This window comes from Astatotilapia calliptera, chromosome 23 (assembly GCF_900246225.1).
Source record: "Astatotilapia calliptera chromosome 23, fAstCal1.2, whole genome shotgun sequence".
NCBI classification, from domain to species: Eukaryota; Metazoa; Chordata; class Actinopteri; order Cichliformes; family Cichlidae; genus Astatotilapia; species Astatotilapia calliptera.
Window position 1 is genome coordinate 37,243,321 of NC_039323.1, and position 16,720 is coordinate 37,260,040.

The window sequence follows — 16,720 nt, forward strand, 5'->3', positions numbered from 1 at the left end:
CTTCTGACATTTCTTTGGAGGTGGAGGAAAACCAAAGTAATTGCTTAAAGGAGCTTCTTCGACATATTTAAGAGTTCTAAACAAATATGTCCTCCTCCAGAAAATCTTATGTATGCAAACACGCGTTGCAACTTCTTATCTTGTGCGCGTTTTTTATTTTGACAGCAAATACGCACTTGCGGACCACTTATGTGCAGCCCCGGTTATATAGCTCGTCATGTTGCAGCCACAGAAATTCTTTTGTCCATGAAACCATAAAGCTGCACTTTCTTTTTGCCTTATAGTCTGATTTGTCATAACTTTTCCGTTTTGTGGCAAGCTTTTCTTTGGCTGTCACTTCTTCACCCTGACCTGTCTTATTTGGCTAAGCAGAACTACAATTAATATCCTGCTGCTTTTACACACGCACTCACATAACACTCAGCGATTGTCTGCGCGATCAACCTCTCACATGTTTAAGCTGCGGGAGATTTCACTTGTCATGTTTGCATAGTAAGCTAACGATTGATAAGACGATGTCAGAGGAATTGGTGCACAAATTATCATCACTCACAGATCAGTGCTGTCGCTCTCTATACACAGGTCGCGCGATTGCAAAGTGAAAGCAAAAAACAAGCGCAAATTCAAACGCGATTTCAATATGTCACATATTGACAGTGGCTCACCGATGCCAATGACATAATTACCCAGCTACATTTCCGAAAGAATGCAGAAGCATTGACATATATTTTTCCTTCTTATGACAGCCCGACGGGCAGGGCAGAGATAGATTTTGGTAGCCCGACTGGAAAAATCGCTAGCCCTGGGACGTCGGGCTAGCCATTTTGCGAGCCCTGTACAGTGTTTCAATAATTGTACCTACTACTCTCCCTGATGGAACAACGCTTGCACTGCCACATACAAGTCACTGAAAGAAAAAAAGAAAAGCAGTTTTAAGGATAGTTTTATTGGCACCTTTTTTTCACTTTGATTAAATCATAAAACTATCATAAAAAATATATGATGGTAAAAGGCTTACCATGTATTAAAGAGGAGGCACAAACAATCAGAAAAAGGGGTCAGCTTTCTTTGTGGTGTTACTATGGTAAAGAAAACAGAAAAAATTATTTTATAAAAATTCCACAGTGGATTTTTTTTTACTTTGTTGCAAATGTATAAAAAAATACAAATACATATAAATACCTCTTGCAATAAAAAATTCACAGATAAATATCCAATCTGTTGCCAAATGTAATAGCAGTGTTTCACACTATGCAATAAAGATGCTGGTAGTTGCGGTATAGGTCCGACAGGCAATTTTCATAACTATCCGCCATTGCCCTTTCCTCTGACCTCGTGTTTATGCTCTTTTTCCCATGCACTAGCATCAAGTCAATTCGAAGGATGCAGCCCCTGAATTTGGACACAGCTAATATTTAGCAAATCGCGCATGCTAGTTTAACTTGCATTACTGTGAGAGGCTGAATGCTTAAAATAAAAGGAGAGAGAAAGAAAGAAAAAATGCAAATGATAATAAAAAAAGTGAACAAAGACCATGTCTTGCAATAACCGTCATTTAAAACCAAAGTGAATGCTAACAGAGCTAGGTAGAAGTTCAATGAGACAACCATACTAGCTTTAGCTAACTTCATTTACTTTGAAAGTGAATTACAAACGTGTTAAATATTGAATTAAACATATCAATAACCGCTAAAAACACTATAAGACTAACTGCAAAAACGGGTAAAAAAAAAAAAAGAAAAACAATGAAGTGGAAATGCTAATAATAGTATAAATATACCCAGAGCGGATTATAAATCTGGTATTAGACGGTGCCAATCGGTACCGTCTAATACCTGATTTTCACTGTATTTGCTCCACTCCCGCTGTCTAATGACAACTTACACATTTGGAATTAAAAACATTGTTAAACAATTAATGGACAAAACAACTTCGTTTGACTAAGATATTTTGAGTTATTTATTACTTACCTGTATTGTGGAAGATTCCGCAGAGGGAAATGGCAGTCCACTGAACACATATAACTTCTCCGCGTTCCCGCCTCTTCACTTTTGGGAAGTTTGAGCATGCGCACTAGGCATCGGTTTTAGAGTTGTTGATTTAAAATAATTACATTTAATTGAACTGAAGAATGCAAATCTAGTTCATTAAACTTTTTGTTATTTTATGTTAAACCAACAACTGATAATGATTTAAAAACCTAAACTCAATATGTTCATGTTAAATAGACAAATGTCTATTGAATTAATCAAACAACTGCCTTAGTTGACTTTTTTGAGTGTAGAGGTGATGGTAAAAGGCCTGTCTCCCACTGCTCCATTTTGAATACCCTAAATAGACATCGTTCCAAGGAGAAAATGAGGGGGAAAGTGGAATAAATTAATAAATAATTGACAAAATCCAATTTCACTTTTATTGTAAAACAAATCAAAGATGCAAAAAAGGCATCAAATCCCGTTTATTAAAGACGTCCATCTTAATTCACCCTATTTGCACTGGATTTTATATGACGTAGAGAACTGCAAAAATCTTGAATCATTTGGAAAATGTATGCAGTCATTTACTACATGTGTAAGTATATGAGGCAAAGTTAGTACAATAGTAACGAGCTTGTCTATGACGCCTTTTTGCCATTTCCTTTGTTCTCCACTAGTCCAGTTTCCAAAAAAGCAAACAAAAAAACAGGGACACAGCTGAGATGTGGCAAGTTTTCAGCTAAGAGCCTTTTGGAAACCTCCAGATTGCAAAAACACTATTATTAAGAGGCATGTGCTATTTCTCATACATTCAACTGAAGAAATTGGAACAAACTGCTTATCAAACCAACAAACAAAAGACATTCCTGTGAAAATAGTCCGGTACAGGGACTAGACTGAAAATGACAGACAAGGTCCAAAAGAAAAAGCCTGGAGAACTATTATTTAAGACCATTTTTAAAGTCTGGCTCCTTGGAAATGTAAAGAAGTTTTATATTTAACTTTATCTTTAAAACATATATCTGAGAGATATGTCTTTTTTTTTGTTTGTTTTTTTAGAGGGGGTTCCTTCTGTGGAATCAGTTAAAAAGCGAATTTTCTCTTATTTATTCTCCCGTTTTATTTTGTTGTGTTTTTTTGTTTTTTGTTTTGTTTTATATATTGCAGAGCTATGTTTTCTAATTACAAATTACCTTTGCATGAAAGTGGTTACAACTGAGGGTTGAAAAGAAAAAAATAAAAGCGTTTGGGTGAGGTACTTCACTAAAGCAAAATAATGAACTCAGACGGCCAGCCCCCCTCTAGAGGGCGCTGTTCTCACAGGGCACCCTCTGCGGTTTCCATGCCGCTGCATCCTTTCTCCTCGAGCATCACCTGCCAGCTTCCCCCATTGGCTTAAGCCCACCAGCAGCTACCGATAATCCGATTGGCTGCTGATGTGGTCATCATACTGTCTGCTTCTGAACAACCCTCCATTTGATGCACACACACACACACACAGCTCGGGGAAAAAAGTGAGACTGGAAGGAAAGTATGCAATGAAAGGAGAGAGATGAATAGGAAAATGATAAAGGAAAGGGAAAACGGCACACATGACAAAAAGACAAGAGCTCTGTTTCCATAGTAACAAGGAAGGGGATATTTTTTTTATGGTGGTTGCATGTGAAACTGGCAGTTCATGAAAAATGCACATACGCTTATACACTATACATCTGGTTGCACTGACATGCATGAATTCCCTGAAACCATCACTACATACGCAGAGAGACAGCCCTGCACTTAATAGCTTTGACAGAAAAATAACCTTCACCTTTAAATTTCATGTGTACCTGGCACACATTATTTTCAGTCCTGCTGGTTAAACCGTTTTGACTAGCTGTGCTTTTCAGAGAACCTTTTGTTTCTCTCCAGGCTGACATAGATTTATCATCAATAATTTAGACCAAATCAGCTGTATAACATTGTATTACAATCCTGCTCGGTCCTCATGGCATAGAGGTGTAATGTAGAGAATAACGTGCCAAAAAAGATACGAAGGAGGATGCTTCAGCGCAGAAAAAGTGGGACATCAGTCAGCTGAATTAGTGCAAGGGGAAACAGGGAAAACAAGGTTTGGACTGCTTAGACTGCTACATGCTTCCAGCTCCATATTCTTCCCTAGGGAGCAATAACCAGCAAAAGGAGAGGAGTCACTTCAACACAAAGTGCCTTAGAAGTGTTTCCTCCTATAACAGAAACTCAATGGGAAATGGGAAAAGTATAAGAATTCAGGTTTTTCAACTAAGTAAGCTGATATATTTAAAAATATTAATAACAGAATATTTTTCAACATTGCAAAATTACCAGTTTGGCAGAAATTGACATTATAAAGTCACAATATTTCTTCTGTCTTTTCACCTCCTGGTTTTATTTGATCATATTGTGATTCTGAGCTAAATTTCAATGTATTTCCAGATTGTTATCTAATAAATAATTAGATTAGGCCATAAACTGCAAATTCACTGAATCAATATGGCTGCTTCGTGAAAACAATACAAAACAAAATGAAAAAAAAAATGTATATATATATAGTTTTTCCACTGCAGCAAATTTTTTAATCTCAAAGAATATATTTTTTCATGTTGTATGTATGTATATATGTATGTATTATACGAATTTAAAATATGTTATGTCTAATATTTTTCTCATCAATATTCAAATAAAAAAAATTGGCTTTTTCCTCAAAGACTGTAAAAATTGCTTTTTTTCCCCTCAGAATATCAGTCACAGCAAGTATTTCGGTAATAAGCCATCAAAGGCTAAATGTAAAAATAAAAAAATATACAATTAAAATAATAATAAAATATATAAATATATAAATTATATGTGTGTGTGTAAATTAAATAAAGTAAAAAAAATTAAAACGTTTTAGATTTCGATAAATTGTGAAAGGGGGAAAAAAACTACAAATCCCACTTCTTGTTTGGGTAGATGTGATTGGCTGAGTCTGACCGCGCAGGCTCCTGTGAAAGCGCGATGTTCAAATTTGTTTCCGGTTTTACTTTTAGCCTTTGTCGCTAAGCCAGAGACATGGAGCGACCTCAAAACAGGTAGAAATTTTACCTTTGTCGTTATTACACTATACAAATGCTATTTTCTACAAAGCATTTGCTTTTGCGGCAAGGAAAAATGGCAACAATGTGTCCAACGACGCATTTTGGTTAATTTAACGGCATTTTCCGTCGTTGTCTGTACAACGGAGACCCCACCACCATTCAACATTCAGCAATTAGGTGGTTTAATGTTGTTTTGCATTTAATGAAATGCACGGGCTTGATACAACGTTAAACTTGTCATTTTAGGATTTTTTCACTTCTACTTTTCAGTTCGGCTTCTCTCCTACACATCAAAGAACTGGAATAAATCAAATTTTTACGTTTTGCAGTCGTAGCTCCTTTTTTCATCCTTCAAAATGAAACAAGTGGCAGGGAGTGGGCACTGAAGCTTTTGTGTGTTTAGTTAAGCGCAGTCTGTGTAATGTTTAACTTTAAATGTCACTCCATGGTTTCTAAAAACATGAATGGATTGCCCAAACAGGATCGGGACGATAGTTTGCCTTTTTTTTAATGCTAGCATTAGCCCGCTAGCTCTGCCTCGGTCTTTTTTGACATGTTGCTGCTGTTTTAAAACAGGGGAGCATCTGACCTTTAAAATAAGTCCACATCCGTACAGTCTGTTGAGTATAAATACGTTGTTGACACAGTGGCTATAATGCGTCTATAGTATATTTAGAAATGGTGTTTGTGTATGAAATGAATGGTAATTTGTTTTATGAGTCCAATAAATTGGGTATTTAAGCACATGAGAAGTGCAGGTTTTGCAAAAGCCTTACTTGTGTTCCTAGTTCAAAGCACAAGTTTAACTGGAGATTGTTGCTTTATGTTTGATTTATTTTTTTAAATTCATGTATTGATTGACTAATTTTTCTTTTCAGTGTGGTGAGGACTCCCATCGAAAGCATTGTGGCCCAGAGGAGGAGCAAAAATAAAAGCTACAGACAGTCATACCGCAGCTGCCTAGGCGCTGCTTCAAGGCTCGGCCACGCCCCAGGATGGACAGCGCGGAGGCTCAACACCAGCAGAAGAACAAAGTCACACAATATCACTGTGAGTCAATGCAAGTTTCTCTTCTAAATATATTAATTATCTGGAGAACAGAACATGGAATCGCCATCCTTTGCATTCTGCTCTTTCCCTGGTAAAGGAGAAGGTGAATCCAGAGGATCTGGCCTTACTGGTGAAGACAGAGTGGCAGCTATCGTACGTTACACCGCTCTACCAGTTCAGACACACCCAGCTCAGGAGCTACTCGAGGCAGCTTTCGGCATTTATTACTGCAGAGAAGCAGCAGGGTTTGGCAGTGGAGGTTGAGGGAGCGCAGACCAGCTTCAGAGTTTCCTTCTCTGTGGTGCAGGGGCTGGGAGAGACGGACGATGATGCTGAGACGGTCCTCGTACAGGTAAGCACAGGAGTTTGTAGAGGCAGGGAGAAGGTTTTCAGGCACAGTATGAGCTGGCTTTACTCTGTCTTCTTTCCCGTCACAGATCCATTCAAAGCCAGTGTTTGCAGGGAAGGATGAGGCGCAGAAGTTGGTGTGGAGCGGCTGGCTGACCTGCATCAATGGCAATCCTGAATATCTTCACTCGCTTCCGAAGGACTTCACCTGTCTGCCGCTCTTTGGCAGCCGTGGGGCTGAGAATCTCACCTCGTTGGTCAAATCCTGGTTTCAGCAGACCTTTGACTGCTGCTTTGGCCCTCTGGAAATCAACCAGACCTTCCTGCAGTGGCTAACGGCATTATGGACTAACTGCCACATAGAGTCCAGCATCCAGCATCTCAAAATGATTTGGACTCTTCCGGTTGAGCCACCGTTGCAGATCACCTACACAGTTAACCCTCAAGATGCGTGGGAGCTGTGGAACAGTGTGAGGACCCCTTCACTGGAGAGCAGGGAGGAGGAGGAGACGGCGAGAAGCATTGACATCGAGGAGGTGACGAGGTTCATGCAGGGCCTAATGAGCCACTTCTACAGGCATTTCAGATTGGACCTGTCAGCAGGACGCCTGAGTCAGGTCTCATCTGCACTGGGATCAGCCAAGTTCAGCGGCAGGGTCAAGGTACTGCCCTCAGAGCTTTATTTATTTTATTTTTTTAATGAAAGAAGAACCTGCTAATAATATTGGTTTACTTTTGTTTCAGATGTCCAACAGCAGATATGTCCTCACAACCCTATCACTGCTGACAGAGTGTGCCCTTCTCAAAATGCCCATCTGAGCACAAAATAATGACTTTGCAGCAAGAGGAAATGCAAATTCTGCAATATCAGTTTGCAAAACCTGTTATGGAATAACAAATATGGCTTTTATTCTTTTCTTTTTTTTTTTCTTTTATGAGCAAAAACAAACAGTGTAGCCTCTTTACATGAATTCACCACAGGCTAGTGGCTTCTGGCTTTTTTATATTAATTTTTTTCCCCCTTTTCATACTACAGATCTGGGACGTTACAGGAGCTCAGCACAGGGAGGATTGTGCTTGTAATTATGAAAAATTGAGGATAAAATCTGAATGTTTCTTGTCCGCTCACTCAGCTCTTCTTGTAAATACATTGTATGTTTATTCATGTTCATTCACCTCTTTGTATATTTTTGTCATTTATAGTTATAAATAAAAACCAAACAAGTGATATTAAAAAAAAAAAAAGGAAGCAAATTGTCACAACGGAACTAAGCAGATGTTAGATTTCTGTGTGACTGAGAGCTTTGGCTTTTATTGTTAGTAAAGTAACTTTAGGTCAGGGGCTTTGATGTAGCCCCTGACCTAAAGGAGTCAACGCCATTGTCCTGCCCTTTAATCCAACTTAAATCTGCTTGGCTGCTCTTTATAACAGAAAGTTTAAACACCAGGTGGGTGGGGCTTCAGTGCTCACCCGTGATCGTTTTTTAGGAGTTTAAAGTGAATCAAATGTATGAAACTAAATGTAGGAGCAAACAGAGACCTCATTATTTTAAAATGACCATATTTTATCTAAGGACATCATTATTATCCATCTCTGCAGTGCACATATTACACATGCAGGTAAATTAGATATGGCAGAATCTGGCTCCTTTAGAAGGTTAATGAATTTCTTATCAATTATCTTATTTAGTTTAACACCATCAACAATTGCAGTGGGGTGGAGGTGTATTGCGAAGTAGGATTTTATGTAAGTTCTCATGTTTGAACAACTACAAGTGGCACATGGTGAGCAGGACCTTAATAACACCACTGAATAACGCTACAGTCTGCATGCTTGGTCTTAACTAGCTGCCATGTCTGATTTACTCTGCTAATGTTGCTTTATAAAATAATAAAGATTTATCTATATGTTGGCTGTTAATCACCAAGAATATTCAATCTCTAAATTATTTCGCTTTGATATGCCTCTGTACTCTCAGTGGTTCTGTGAATGAAAAAGTGCTAAAATAAATATATTAATGGTAAATTCATAAGATTGTTGCAGCATTCATTACCAGTTCTGATCATCTCTCTTACTGAAGTAGGAAGGTAACAATTTGATGCAAGGCTACAGCAGAGAGCCCGGGTGATAGTGAAAACCACCAACTTGATAAATGCAGTCAAATCTGAGGTTTAAGATTTTATCAATCCAGCTACTGCAAAGACAGAAAGCCAGACTGTTGAGATTGCTTAAAAACAACAAAGGCTAAATGAAAAGCATCCTTTTTTTAATGTTACTATCATTTAAAACAGCATAGGGCAACTTTACTTCAAAGGAGACATAAAACCAGGAAATAAGAGTTATCAAAATCATATTAAATACAAACACAAGCATACAAAATACCAGCTGGATGCAAAAACAAAAAACCAGCTAAAACATTACAGTATATTGCACCAGTAGAAAGGGCAAAAAAAACCAAAACACAATAAGCAACGTGTGATAACTGGACTCCCCTATAGCTGATTAACATGATGAAGCACAACACAGCAGCATCGCTGTTTGTTAATGCTACACACACCATCAAATGCATGACGACAATAGCGGGGGCGTAGGAGTCAAAATTGCAGCTCCATTATGCTATGTAACCACTGGACCAGTGTCTCTTTGGGCATATGGCTTGTGATGGTGGTAATTAGGGCACAGCAGATGCTCGAACCTTCATTTAAGGGCATTGTGGAGCTGGGAATTAGGGAACAAACTGTGGGGGTGGGGGGGTTAATACTTCACAAATTAAACTTACTAATGACGTGTTCTTTATCAGCATGGACTCCAGTTCAGAGTGGAAAATTACCTTTTTACTTTACCCCCCCAGTCAGTGTGACCAACATAACTGGGTTTGCCAGCATGCTTTGAAAGGCATGCGACCCCGACAAACTGTACAGCTATACTAATAATAATTTAAAAAAAACAACAACTAGGCACCAGACTGGGGGCTGGTGTTACCTTCCCACTCTGCCGCCTTCCATACTGTTTATATAATATTTACTTGTGTGTATGTGCTTGTGTGCGTGTCTGTTTACAGCTCTGAAAAAGGGGCTTGGCTATATATTTACAATGGCGCCCACATATGCCACAGAATCCACCTGGCAAACACTTGGGACAGTCTCATTTGCACGAGCAAACACAAAAGACACTCCAAGTTTTGTTTGTAGCAGCTTGATGCTTTCGGAAGCATTGTTCACAGTACAATCCGACGGCCCACGATCCTCTTACCAACCCACCACCTCACACACATCCTCTGAAATGAGCACTCGAATGATAATAGCAAGCTAGGATTGATTCAGAACAGGTGGTTTAGTGTTCAACATAATTCCCCATGATCACTTTTGATCAAAACACACATGGAGCAGAGAGGTAAGCGAAGGAAAGTGATGATTCACAGTAAATGGAGATTGTAGTGTGTGCGGCGGCCTTTAGGAAGCCAATCCCAAAAAGAAGCCGCCGACAAACCCGCTGGACAGGACGATGTTCCTCTTTATGAAATCTGTCGCCTGCAGAGGAGAGACGAGGGAAAAGTCAAATCAGAACTAACAAACAAAACAGACCCCAGCACCTCGAAACATCTGATTTGGTTTGCCTTGAGCCTGCAGTGTCACAGCTACTTGGTGTAGTAGCTCGACAAGTACACTAGAGGGCACTGCTGGCTTGGGAATGGACCCCAATACATGCCCCCCCCCAATATTGAAATAATACAAATTAAAGGAAGATTGCATTTAGCTTGAGCAGAAAAACAAGCAAGAAATAAAGAAAGAGCAAGCTTTGTTCCAGGTACCTTTACCTCCTCAATGAATGTGTTGATTTCTGGGGCTGCTTTGTTTGCCTTCTTCTTCAGATGCTTCTTTGCTTTGTTCACATCCTTCTCCACCTTCTTCCAGTCCACCTGCACGTAGCCACTGTGATTGGCAATCTGCAGAAACAGACAACAAAACAAAACTGATGAGCGTTACTTTGTCCTTCTTCATATTTGCCTCAGCTCTGCACTCTGAAGGACAGAATCCCTTTCTGGAAGCATGTGTCCACAGTAGGCCTCTGATATCATCTTAAAAAATTATTTTGTGTTCAGCCTGATAATCAAGTCATCTGGGTGTCTAACTTTACGGGTGTTTAATCTACTTGCAAAATGAAGAATGCTTTTAAGCGACAAAATAATGCTACTGACTGAGCTGAAGCACCCTGTAAGTGTCCAGATGGCCTGTGTCCATTTAGTGCCAGCTGACACACAATGCTCGCCTTTCTGTGGTGGAGAGGGGGGACCAGCTGAGTGTCATGTCGTACAGCTGGCGTCTTCACTTGTCAATGGAGTTATGTTAATCTTACAAAGCACGTACTTCTCTATGACTCTTGATGGAGAATTGCTAAATATTTAACGACTAAGCCTAAACAATCACAGCATTACGGTGCTCTTACCTGTAAAAGAAGGAACCCGCCACCAATAGCAGTAGCTGCTATCTTCCCAACTCTCTGGAAGACATAACCTGCACACCTGTAAGTGTTAAGAGAAAGGGTGGGTTACTTCCTTTAAAATATTTAAAGGGGAATCAATTATGTCAGTTTTCCCTGGGCCTGATTCATACTTGAAAACAGTCATTATGTGTCTTTTCCTCATAGTAGCCATCCCTCAATACTTTCTCCATTTGAAGGAATGCATTATCAGGGACTGCAACATCTAGTCCTTTTACTGAATCATTACTAAGGCTTTGCAGTTCATCTATTGCCTATTTAAGCTTTTCACCCTTCATTTAAATCGAGCTACTTTTGACTGGCTACCCCATGTAAACAGAAAGGCGGCCAGGGCTCCTGTTCTCACAGATGACCATTATTATTATTGTTATTATTATTCGGGATGTCTGCTGTCACCAGTGGGCTTAAACTAGTAGTTGGAGGCTGGAACTTTTGGCTCACAGGCACTGCTTATACAACGACCTCATTATCTCATTATGAATCTTTAACCGCAATTCTTCTTCTGCCACAGCGGATCAACTCTCTCCATCTCACCCTATCCCAAGCATCCTCGTTTGTCACACTAACCTTCTGCATGTCCTCCTTCACTACATCCATGAATCTCATTGTTCATGATCCACATGATCTAACTTGACAACCCAGCTCTTGGGAGCACATTGGCTTGTGGCTCCCACCACTCTTCAGTGTGAAAAAAGGGATACTGGACTTCTTAAGGCTTGTTATAATGTTTCACCACTCATCAAGTTCGAAAAACAAACTGTGGAGAGTCCCGGGTGTTTATGGTGCGTTCCAGGAACCTGAATTCAAGATGGTGCATCCCAGCGTGGGGGGGGGAAAACAAAACAGATACACGATTACACAACGGGGCAGCACAGATTAAAAGTTTTATTACTCTTCAGTTCGGTGCTTCCATCTTGGATTGTTAACTCGGGTTTGGTGCGGCTGCTCTGAGTTCAGGGGGCGTCCCAGGTGAAAATGCCAACTAGGAACTTGGAAATCCCAACTTCCGGCTTAATCTGGAACGCTCCATTAAACCCCAGTGGGGGGTTGTCCCCTTTGGAGGTGGACATTAAGGTCGTTGCCCCACTATCGATCACACGAGTTATCAATTGTGGATCAACGACATCCGACTCCAGCCAAAGTGTAAAAAAAAAAGGCACAGGTCAGTACAATGAAGGGTGAAACCACTATGAGACCTCATGTGGGGTCAAATACCCAGCTCTTTCCACCATTTGCCTTCTTATTTCCAAGCTCTAGAAAACTATGGCAAAGACGATTAAGAATCTACACAGTACCTGCCACTCTAACAGCATAAGTACATATTGTTTGGAAGTAAAGGCATACAGAGTTTCCTTTAATGTATACACTGAATCATTTTATTGGTTTAGCAATGGCAGCTCTACAAGTAAGCGGTGTGTTCTCACATTAATTATTTCTCTGCATATTAATGTCCCAAGTTCAAAATAGCCCAACATTTGCTACTGTGTTAAACACCAATTGGATCCACATATGTCCCAGTGAGAACACAGACCCTGAGTCCTTACCATCCAGTCACTCCTCCCATCATGAGCTGAGTGGCCACGGAGTACTTCTCAGCAATGGGGCCGGAATTGTTCCCAAACACTCTACTCCACCACTGGTGCCTCCGGGCATACTCAGTCAGGTCCACAACCTCATAAACCTCATCTTCGCTCTCTGGGTCGTCCTGGCCCGCTATGAAATTGGAGTGAAATACAAAGTTAAAGGGCTACAATGTGCATATGCTACACCTCGCTTACATTCGGGGTGTATTTTCTAACAGCTCAGGAACTGTTTGCACCCTGTGTGGTCCTATTAACAAAGCTTAATCTTCAAGTCCTCCTAACTGCAAAAGCACTCCAGCCTCCACAGGCTCCGAGGGTGCTTATTCTATGTAAATGAGTTTGGAAGCTAACATTAGCTGGCTAGCGTCAAATGGCTTCCAGCCTGGACGCGAAGGTTCTGCTACCGGAGACCAAAAAGCACGTATGAGCCACGATAAAGCCCTTGTACCTTTTCGATTATTGCTCATGGAGGAAAAAATAAACGAATTTAAATGCGAATTGTGATCGCACAACGGTAATTTCTAACAAACAAAACACCAACCTTCTCTCTCATCCGCCGTCGCCATTTTGGAGAAACTAGTTATGTCATCAGGATGTTGACAAAGATAAACCACGCCCACATTATGATGCCGCTGCCACGTCAGTTGAAATGCTTTCATTTTGCTTGATTGGGCTTCAAGCAGTTTAACAACTTTATTTGATAAAATGCAGCAACTCTGCAAGTCTGACTGTGAAGACGTCATAAAAATAAAGGTTGGGTGCATAAAGAGTCGCGTGGTTTGACAGGATTGGAAAAAGTTATGCTTCGCAGTCACTTTTTGAATAATCTATGAGCGAAAACTGACACCCATGTGTCAATATGTATTACTGAATATGCGATGATGTCTTAGCGTGTGAAAATTAGAGCATTTGTCGGGAAAATAGTGCTATGGTTCATGCACAAGAGAACCACGTAAAAAAATATGTATTTATTTTTTTAAAATATTTTATCAGGGAGGATTTTTTTTTTTTAATTAGTGGTTTTGCAGAGCGAACACGAATATTTCAGATAAAAGAATAGTATAGCAGGGAAGTCATATGGTGGTATACACGCGCTCCCATTGGCTGGAGAGGGGCGGAGAGGGCGTGGCCAGAGCGGCGCGTGGGTTCGCTTGGGTGACACAATTATAACAACTTTATCTTCGCGGCCGAAACGCGTTTTATTTGTCAAATACTCACATCTTGGATATTGTACTCAGTTATTTGCATTCAAATAGCTGCACGATACCACTTTGTGATGAAAAATGTGACGTTTGAGGAGCTACCCGGAGAGCGCTTCTGTCCCCCCCGAAAGGATTTACTACATCGAATCGCATCTTTTCATCCCGGAGAAAAGTTTTTGATCGTTTCGCTCCCTTCAGTTTTCCTTCTTTGATTTGGCGGAGCGATCCGTTCGTCCCCGCGTCGCGATTTTCCATGCAATCGTGCGGTGTGTCTCTCGCCGCTGCTGCCTGCGCTGCTGCTCGGAGTCTCGGCTCGGCTTCTTCTAGTGGTGATGAGGGAAAGAAAATGGCGGCGGGAAAAGCGAGTGAAACAGAGGAGGACTTTCCGACACTGACAGCCGAGGAGAGGGATAGTTTGGCTGGGATCGACAGGTCGGAACAGTAAACCCATGCACTCACACGAACGCACACTTTGAAAATTGATTGTTTTATTTTGCCTTGCATGTCGATATTGTCCTCGAGCCGCTCTGCAAGTGATACTGAGCTGCCTGTGTTGTCTTCTGCTTGCAGCTCACTGTTTGGATTTCAGAAGCTTCATGAAGATGGCGCCAGAACGAAGGCCCTGTTGATGAAGGTAGTGAATCTAACTGGATGTATTTTGCAACCGAGCAGCACCCGGGTTTACGGGACTCTCTTGAATCTGTCATTAGTCGTGCATGGCGGTGAATTTGCTTTCAAGTGGCAAGCCAGTCTGAGTGGCCCTCTCGCTACGGAGACCAAGGCCAGCTAGCCGCAGCCCCTCTTAGCCAGGCAGCTAGCTCGCTAGTTAGCTACCCTCTTCCGATGAACAGCGACCCTGCACCTGCGGCTAACGCCGTCTCGCTGGCCCGCCCGTGTATCCGGCTAGCTACTGCTCCCTTCATTTGCCCGTAAAGTTAGCATATGTTAATGTTTTCCTTTTTCTTTTTTTTTTTTCGGAAACCGCCCTTCCCCTTTAGCTGAATAGCTATCCCATACAGCCCCGTGTACTTGTACCACTACCAAGACAACGTCGTCACGGATTTGTGTAACACATACTGGAAACGGTGCTGCACTATAATGAGTAAAGTTTTGTCACATTGAAATTGTGTAATTGTAGCTGCTAAGATATCCCTCCCACCCAACCTCAAACACATTGGTACTCGTATGTCGCGAAAACATCGGTGGGAGTAACGGAAAGGCTGTAGCTTTCTTCGGGGTGCACCACTGACGTTATTTGGTAAGGTTAGCTGGTGCCCGTAGCAATTGCATTTCGTCTCGTCTTTGGCACAGTCTGGAGTGTTTTATGGCATTACGTTGGCCCATTTAAAACACTTTCGGGGGGCCTGCTGCGCTCATTTGTGTGTGTGTGTGTTTGGTGTCCGCGTGAACGAGTTGACAAACGTTACAAGTAACGTTAATGGCTGGCTTGCCTGTCCAAGATGGCGGGACATGGCGGAGTGACACTGGTAGCTATATAACCTATTTGCCGTGAATATTTTTCGGACCCGTTCGTGTGCTCGCTAAAGCGTGGCTCGGGTTTTCTCACGGGTCTCGGCCCTCCGTAAAAACGTGTCCCTCTCGCTGACCTAGGTGGTGTCACGGTCCTTTGTTTACAGTTTCCATTGGCCCTGGCTTGGACTCTGCATGTGCTCTCGAAGCTGCGTGTTGAACAGGCACAGTCTACCTGTGTGCCTAACATGTCGCTTGGCTAACAAAGAGCAAAGCCCTCTCTTCTGAATGCATCGCAGAACTGTGGAAGATGGGGAGAAAGACAGTGCTGCTGACAGCTCGTGATATATTTTTTGTTGTTTTTTTTGTTGTTTTTTTTAGGGGTGGGTGGGGGATCCGTGAATCTTGTTCACTAGGTGGTGTGGGATGCCTGGGAAGTGTTCCTTTCGCGTTAGCAGCAGAACGCAAGAGAAGTCTGCCCTGCTTCCAAGCTGAAGGCAATTAATGCACAATGCTTGAACTCTCTTTCTTTGTAGTGCTGACAGACTGCCCTGTATCCATAGGCAGCTTCCCAGTCCAGCTAACTTAAAGTGTTAGCTGTGTCTTTGTTGCTGTCTACAACCAACAGACATGATTCAGAAACATTTTATATAAGCTAGAAGGGACCCTTAATGCAGGGTCCTTTCTAGCATACTGTTAGTTTCCAGTACTTGTGGATCTGTTAACCTTTCCCATGTGGATTTAAGGTTTGACAGCACTGCATTTGATTTAAGCCGGTTTATAGCTGTAATGCACAGCAAATTTTTACCAGATTGAGAGTTTCATGTGGGATACCGTTGTTGTCCATGCAGAAAATATGTACAAGTTTTGGGGTTACCTTATAGTTCTCTCAACTCCCCTCAAAAATAATCATCAAACAAACACATATGTGGTGGGCTCACGAGCCACTCACTTTAGCAATGTTCACTCATTTTGTTGCTTTCTGCGTTGAATACATGCGAATGATTTGGTGGGTTTCACATCTCCATTCCCACTTGCAGCTTATTAGTTCAGAACAGTAGCCCTGTCTGGCACTTTGTACTGGTCGTGTCGCTCGCGCTGTTGGTAGGTCTACTTGTGGATGGGAGTGGGTTTAACGTTGCTTGACAGAACTAGGTCATTGTATCACAACCCGTTATCGGACAGCAATGACGTAAATTTAGACTAACTAGGTGGAAGAGAAACTTTCAGCTTTGGTGTGTGCTTTTTTTTTTCTGTGTCTTAAGTGCGACGGTTGGCAAGATGCTTACAGCAAGGAGGGTCTTCGAGTGGGGTGTGGCTGATGGCTTTTTGGGTGGAGTTCATGTGCTCTCCTCAGTCCACACACACTCACGTGAAAGCTAGATATTTGGACGCTTCTTCTGTTGCATCTGAGGCGCTGGCTGTGCTGCGGCTCTGAAATGGTTAAGGTCATTTACAGAGGACAGCTCTTTCCCACAGGGATTAACTTAAATAA

The 16,720-nt window shown here is 41.5% G+C and overlaps 3 protein-coding genes across 6 annotated transcripts in view; 2 read left to right on the plus strand and 1 right to left on the minus strand.

Moving 5' to 3' along the window:
* The first annotated feature begins 4,974 nt into the window (after positions 1 to 4,974).
* cenpl (centromere protein L) lies at positions 4,975 to 8,502 on the plus strand. The gene is made up of 5 exons (XM_026158062.1): positions 4,975 to 5,065; positions 5,950 to 6,121; positions 6,219 to 6,473; positions 6,559 to 7,131; positions 7,214 to 8,502. The coding sequence occupies exons 1-5, from the start codon at positions 5,046 to 5,048 to the stop codon at positions 7,286 to 7,288; spliced, it is 1,095 nt and encodes a 364-aa protein (XP_026013847.1). The 5' UTR covers positions 4,975 to 5,045; the 3' UTR covers positions 7,289 to 8,502.
* Positions 8,503 to 8,715: 213 nt separating this feature from the next.
* On the minus strand, positions 8,716 to 13,393 carry LOC113015782 (FUN14 domain-containing protein 1). Of its 3 annotated transcripts, none has more exons than XM_026158064.1 (5): positions 13,095 to 13,393; positions 12,515 to 12,683; positions 10,917 to 10,992; positions 10,288 to 10,416; positions 8,716 to 10,000 (listed from the first exon to the last, which is right to left on the minus strand). In XM_026158064.1, the coding sequence occupies exons 1-5, from the start codon at positions 13,315 to 13,317 to the stop codon at positions 9,923 to 9,925; spliced, it is 675 nt and encodes a 224-aa protein (XP_026013849.1). In that variant the 5' UTR covers positions 13,318 to 13,393; the 3' UTR covers positions 8,716 to 9,922. The 3 variants fall into 3 exon arrangements, with proteins under 3 accessions (XP_026013849.1, XP_026013848.1, XP_026013850.1); XM_026158063.1 differs by having other exon boundaries at positions 10,282 to 10,416; XM_026158065.1 differs by lacking the exon at positions 13,095 to 13,393 and adding an exon at positions 13,002 to 13,080 and having other exon boundaries at positions 10,282 to 10,416.
* Positions 13,394 to 13,575: 182 nt separating this feature from the next.
* The window catches only part of LOC113015778 (histone demethylase UTY-like), a 34,509-nt gene continuing 31,364 nt past the window's right edge, over positions 13,576 to 16,720 (plus strand). For both annotated transcript variants that reach the window (XM_026158040.1, XM_026158041.1), the window contains exons 1-2: positions 13,576 to 14,187; positions 14,326 to 14,389. In XM_026158040.1, the coding sequence (XP_026013825.1) occupies positions 14,009 to 14,187; positions 14,326 to 14,389 (243 nt within the window). In that variant the 5' untranslated portion in view covers positions 13,576 to 14,008. The remainder of the gene's footprint in view (positions 14,188 to 14,325; positions 14,390 to 16,720) is intronic.

What these genes read in the sequence shown, in the direction of transcription:
- cenpl (XM_026158062.1), top strand. Translation starts at nt 5,046, where the DNA reads ATGGAGCGACCTCAAAACAG. An exon ending in CAAAGTCACACAATATCACT is followed by an intron (nt 6,122 to 6,218) that starts GTGAGTCAATGC and finishes TCCCTGGTAAAG; the next exon opens with GAGAAGGTGAATCCAGAGGA. An exon ending in AGTTCAGCGGCAGGGTCAAG is followed by an intron (nt 7,132 to 7,213) that starts GTACTGCCCTCA and finishes CTTTTGTTTCAG; the next exon opens with ATGTCCAACAGCAGATATGT.
- LOC113015782 (XM_026158063.1), bottom strand. Translation starts at nt 13,317, where the DNA reads ATGCACCCAACCTTTATTTTTATGACGTCTTCACAGTCAGACTTGCAG. An exon ending in GCGGGTTCCTTCTTTTACAG is followed by an intron (nt 10,417 to 10,916) that starts GTAAGAGCACCG and finishes CTGTTTCTGCAG; the next exon opens with ATTGCCAATCACAGTGGCTA. An exon ending in CATTCATTGAGGAGGTAAAG is followed by an intron (nt 10,001 to 10,281) that starts GTACCTGGAACA and finishes TCTCCTCTGCAG; the next exon opens with GCGACAGATTTCATAAAGAG.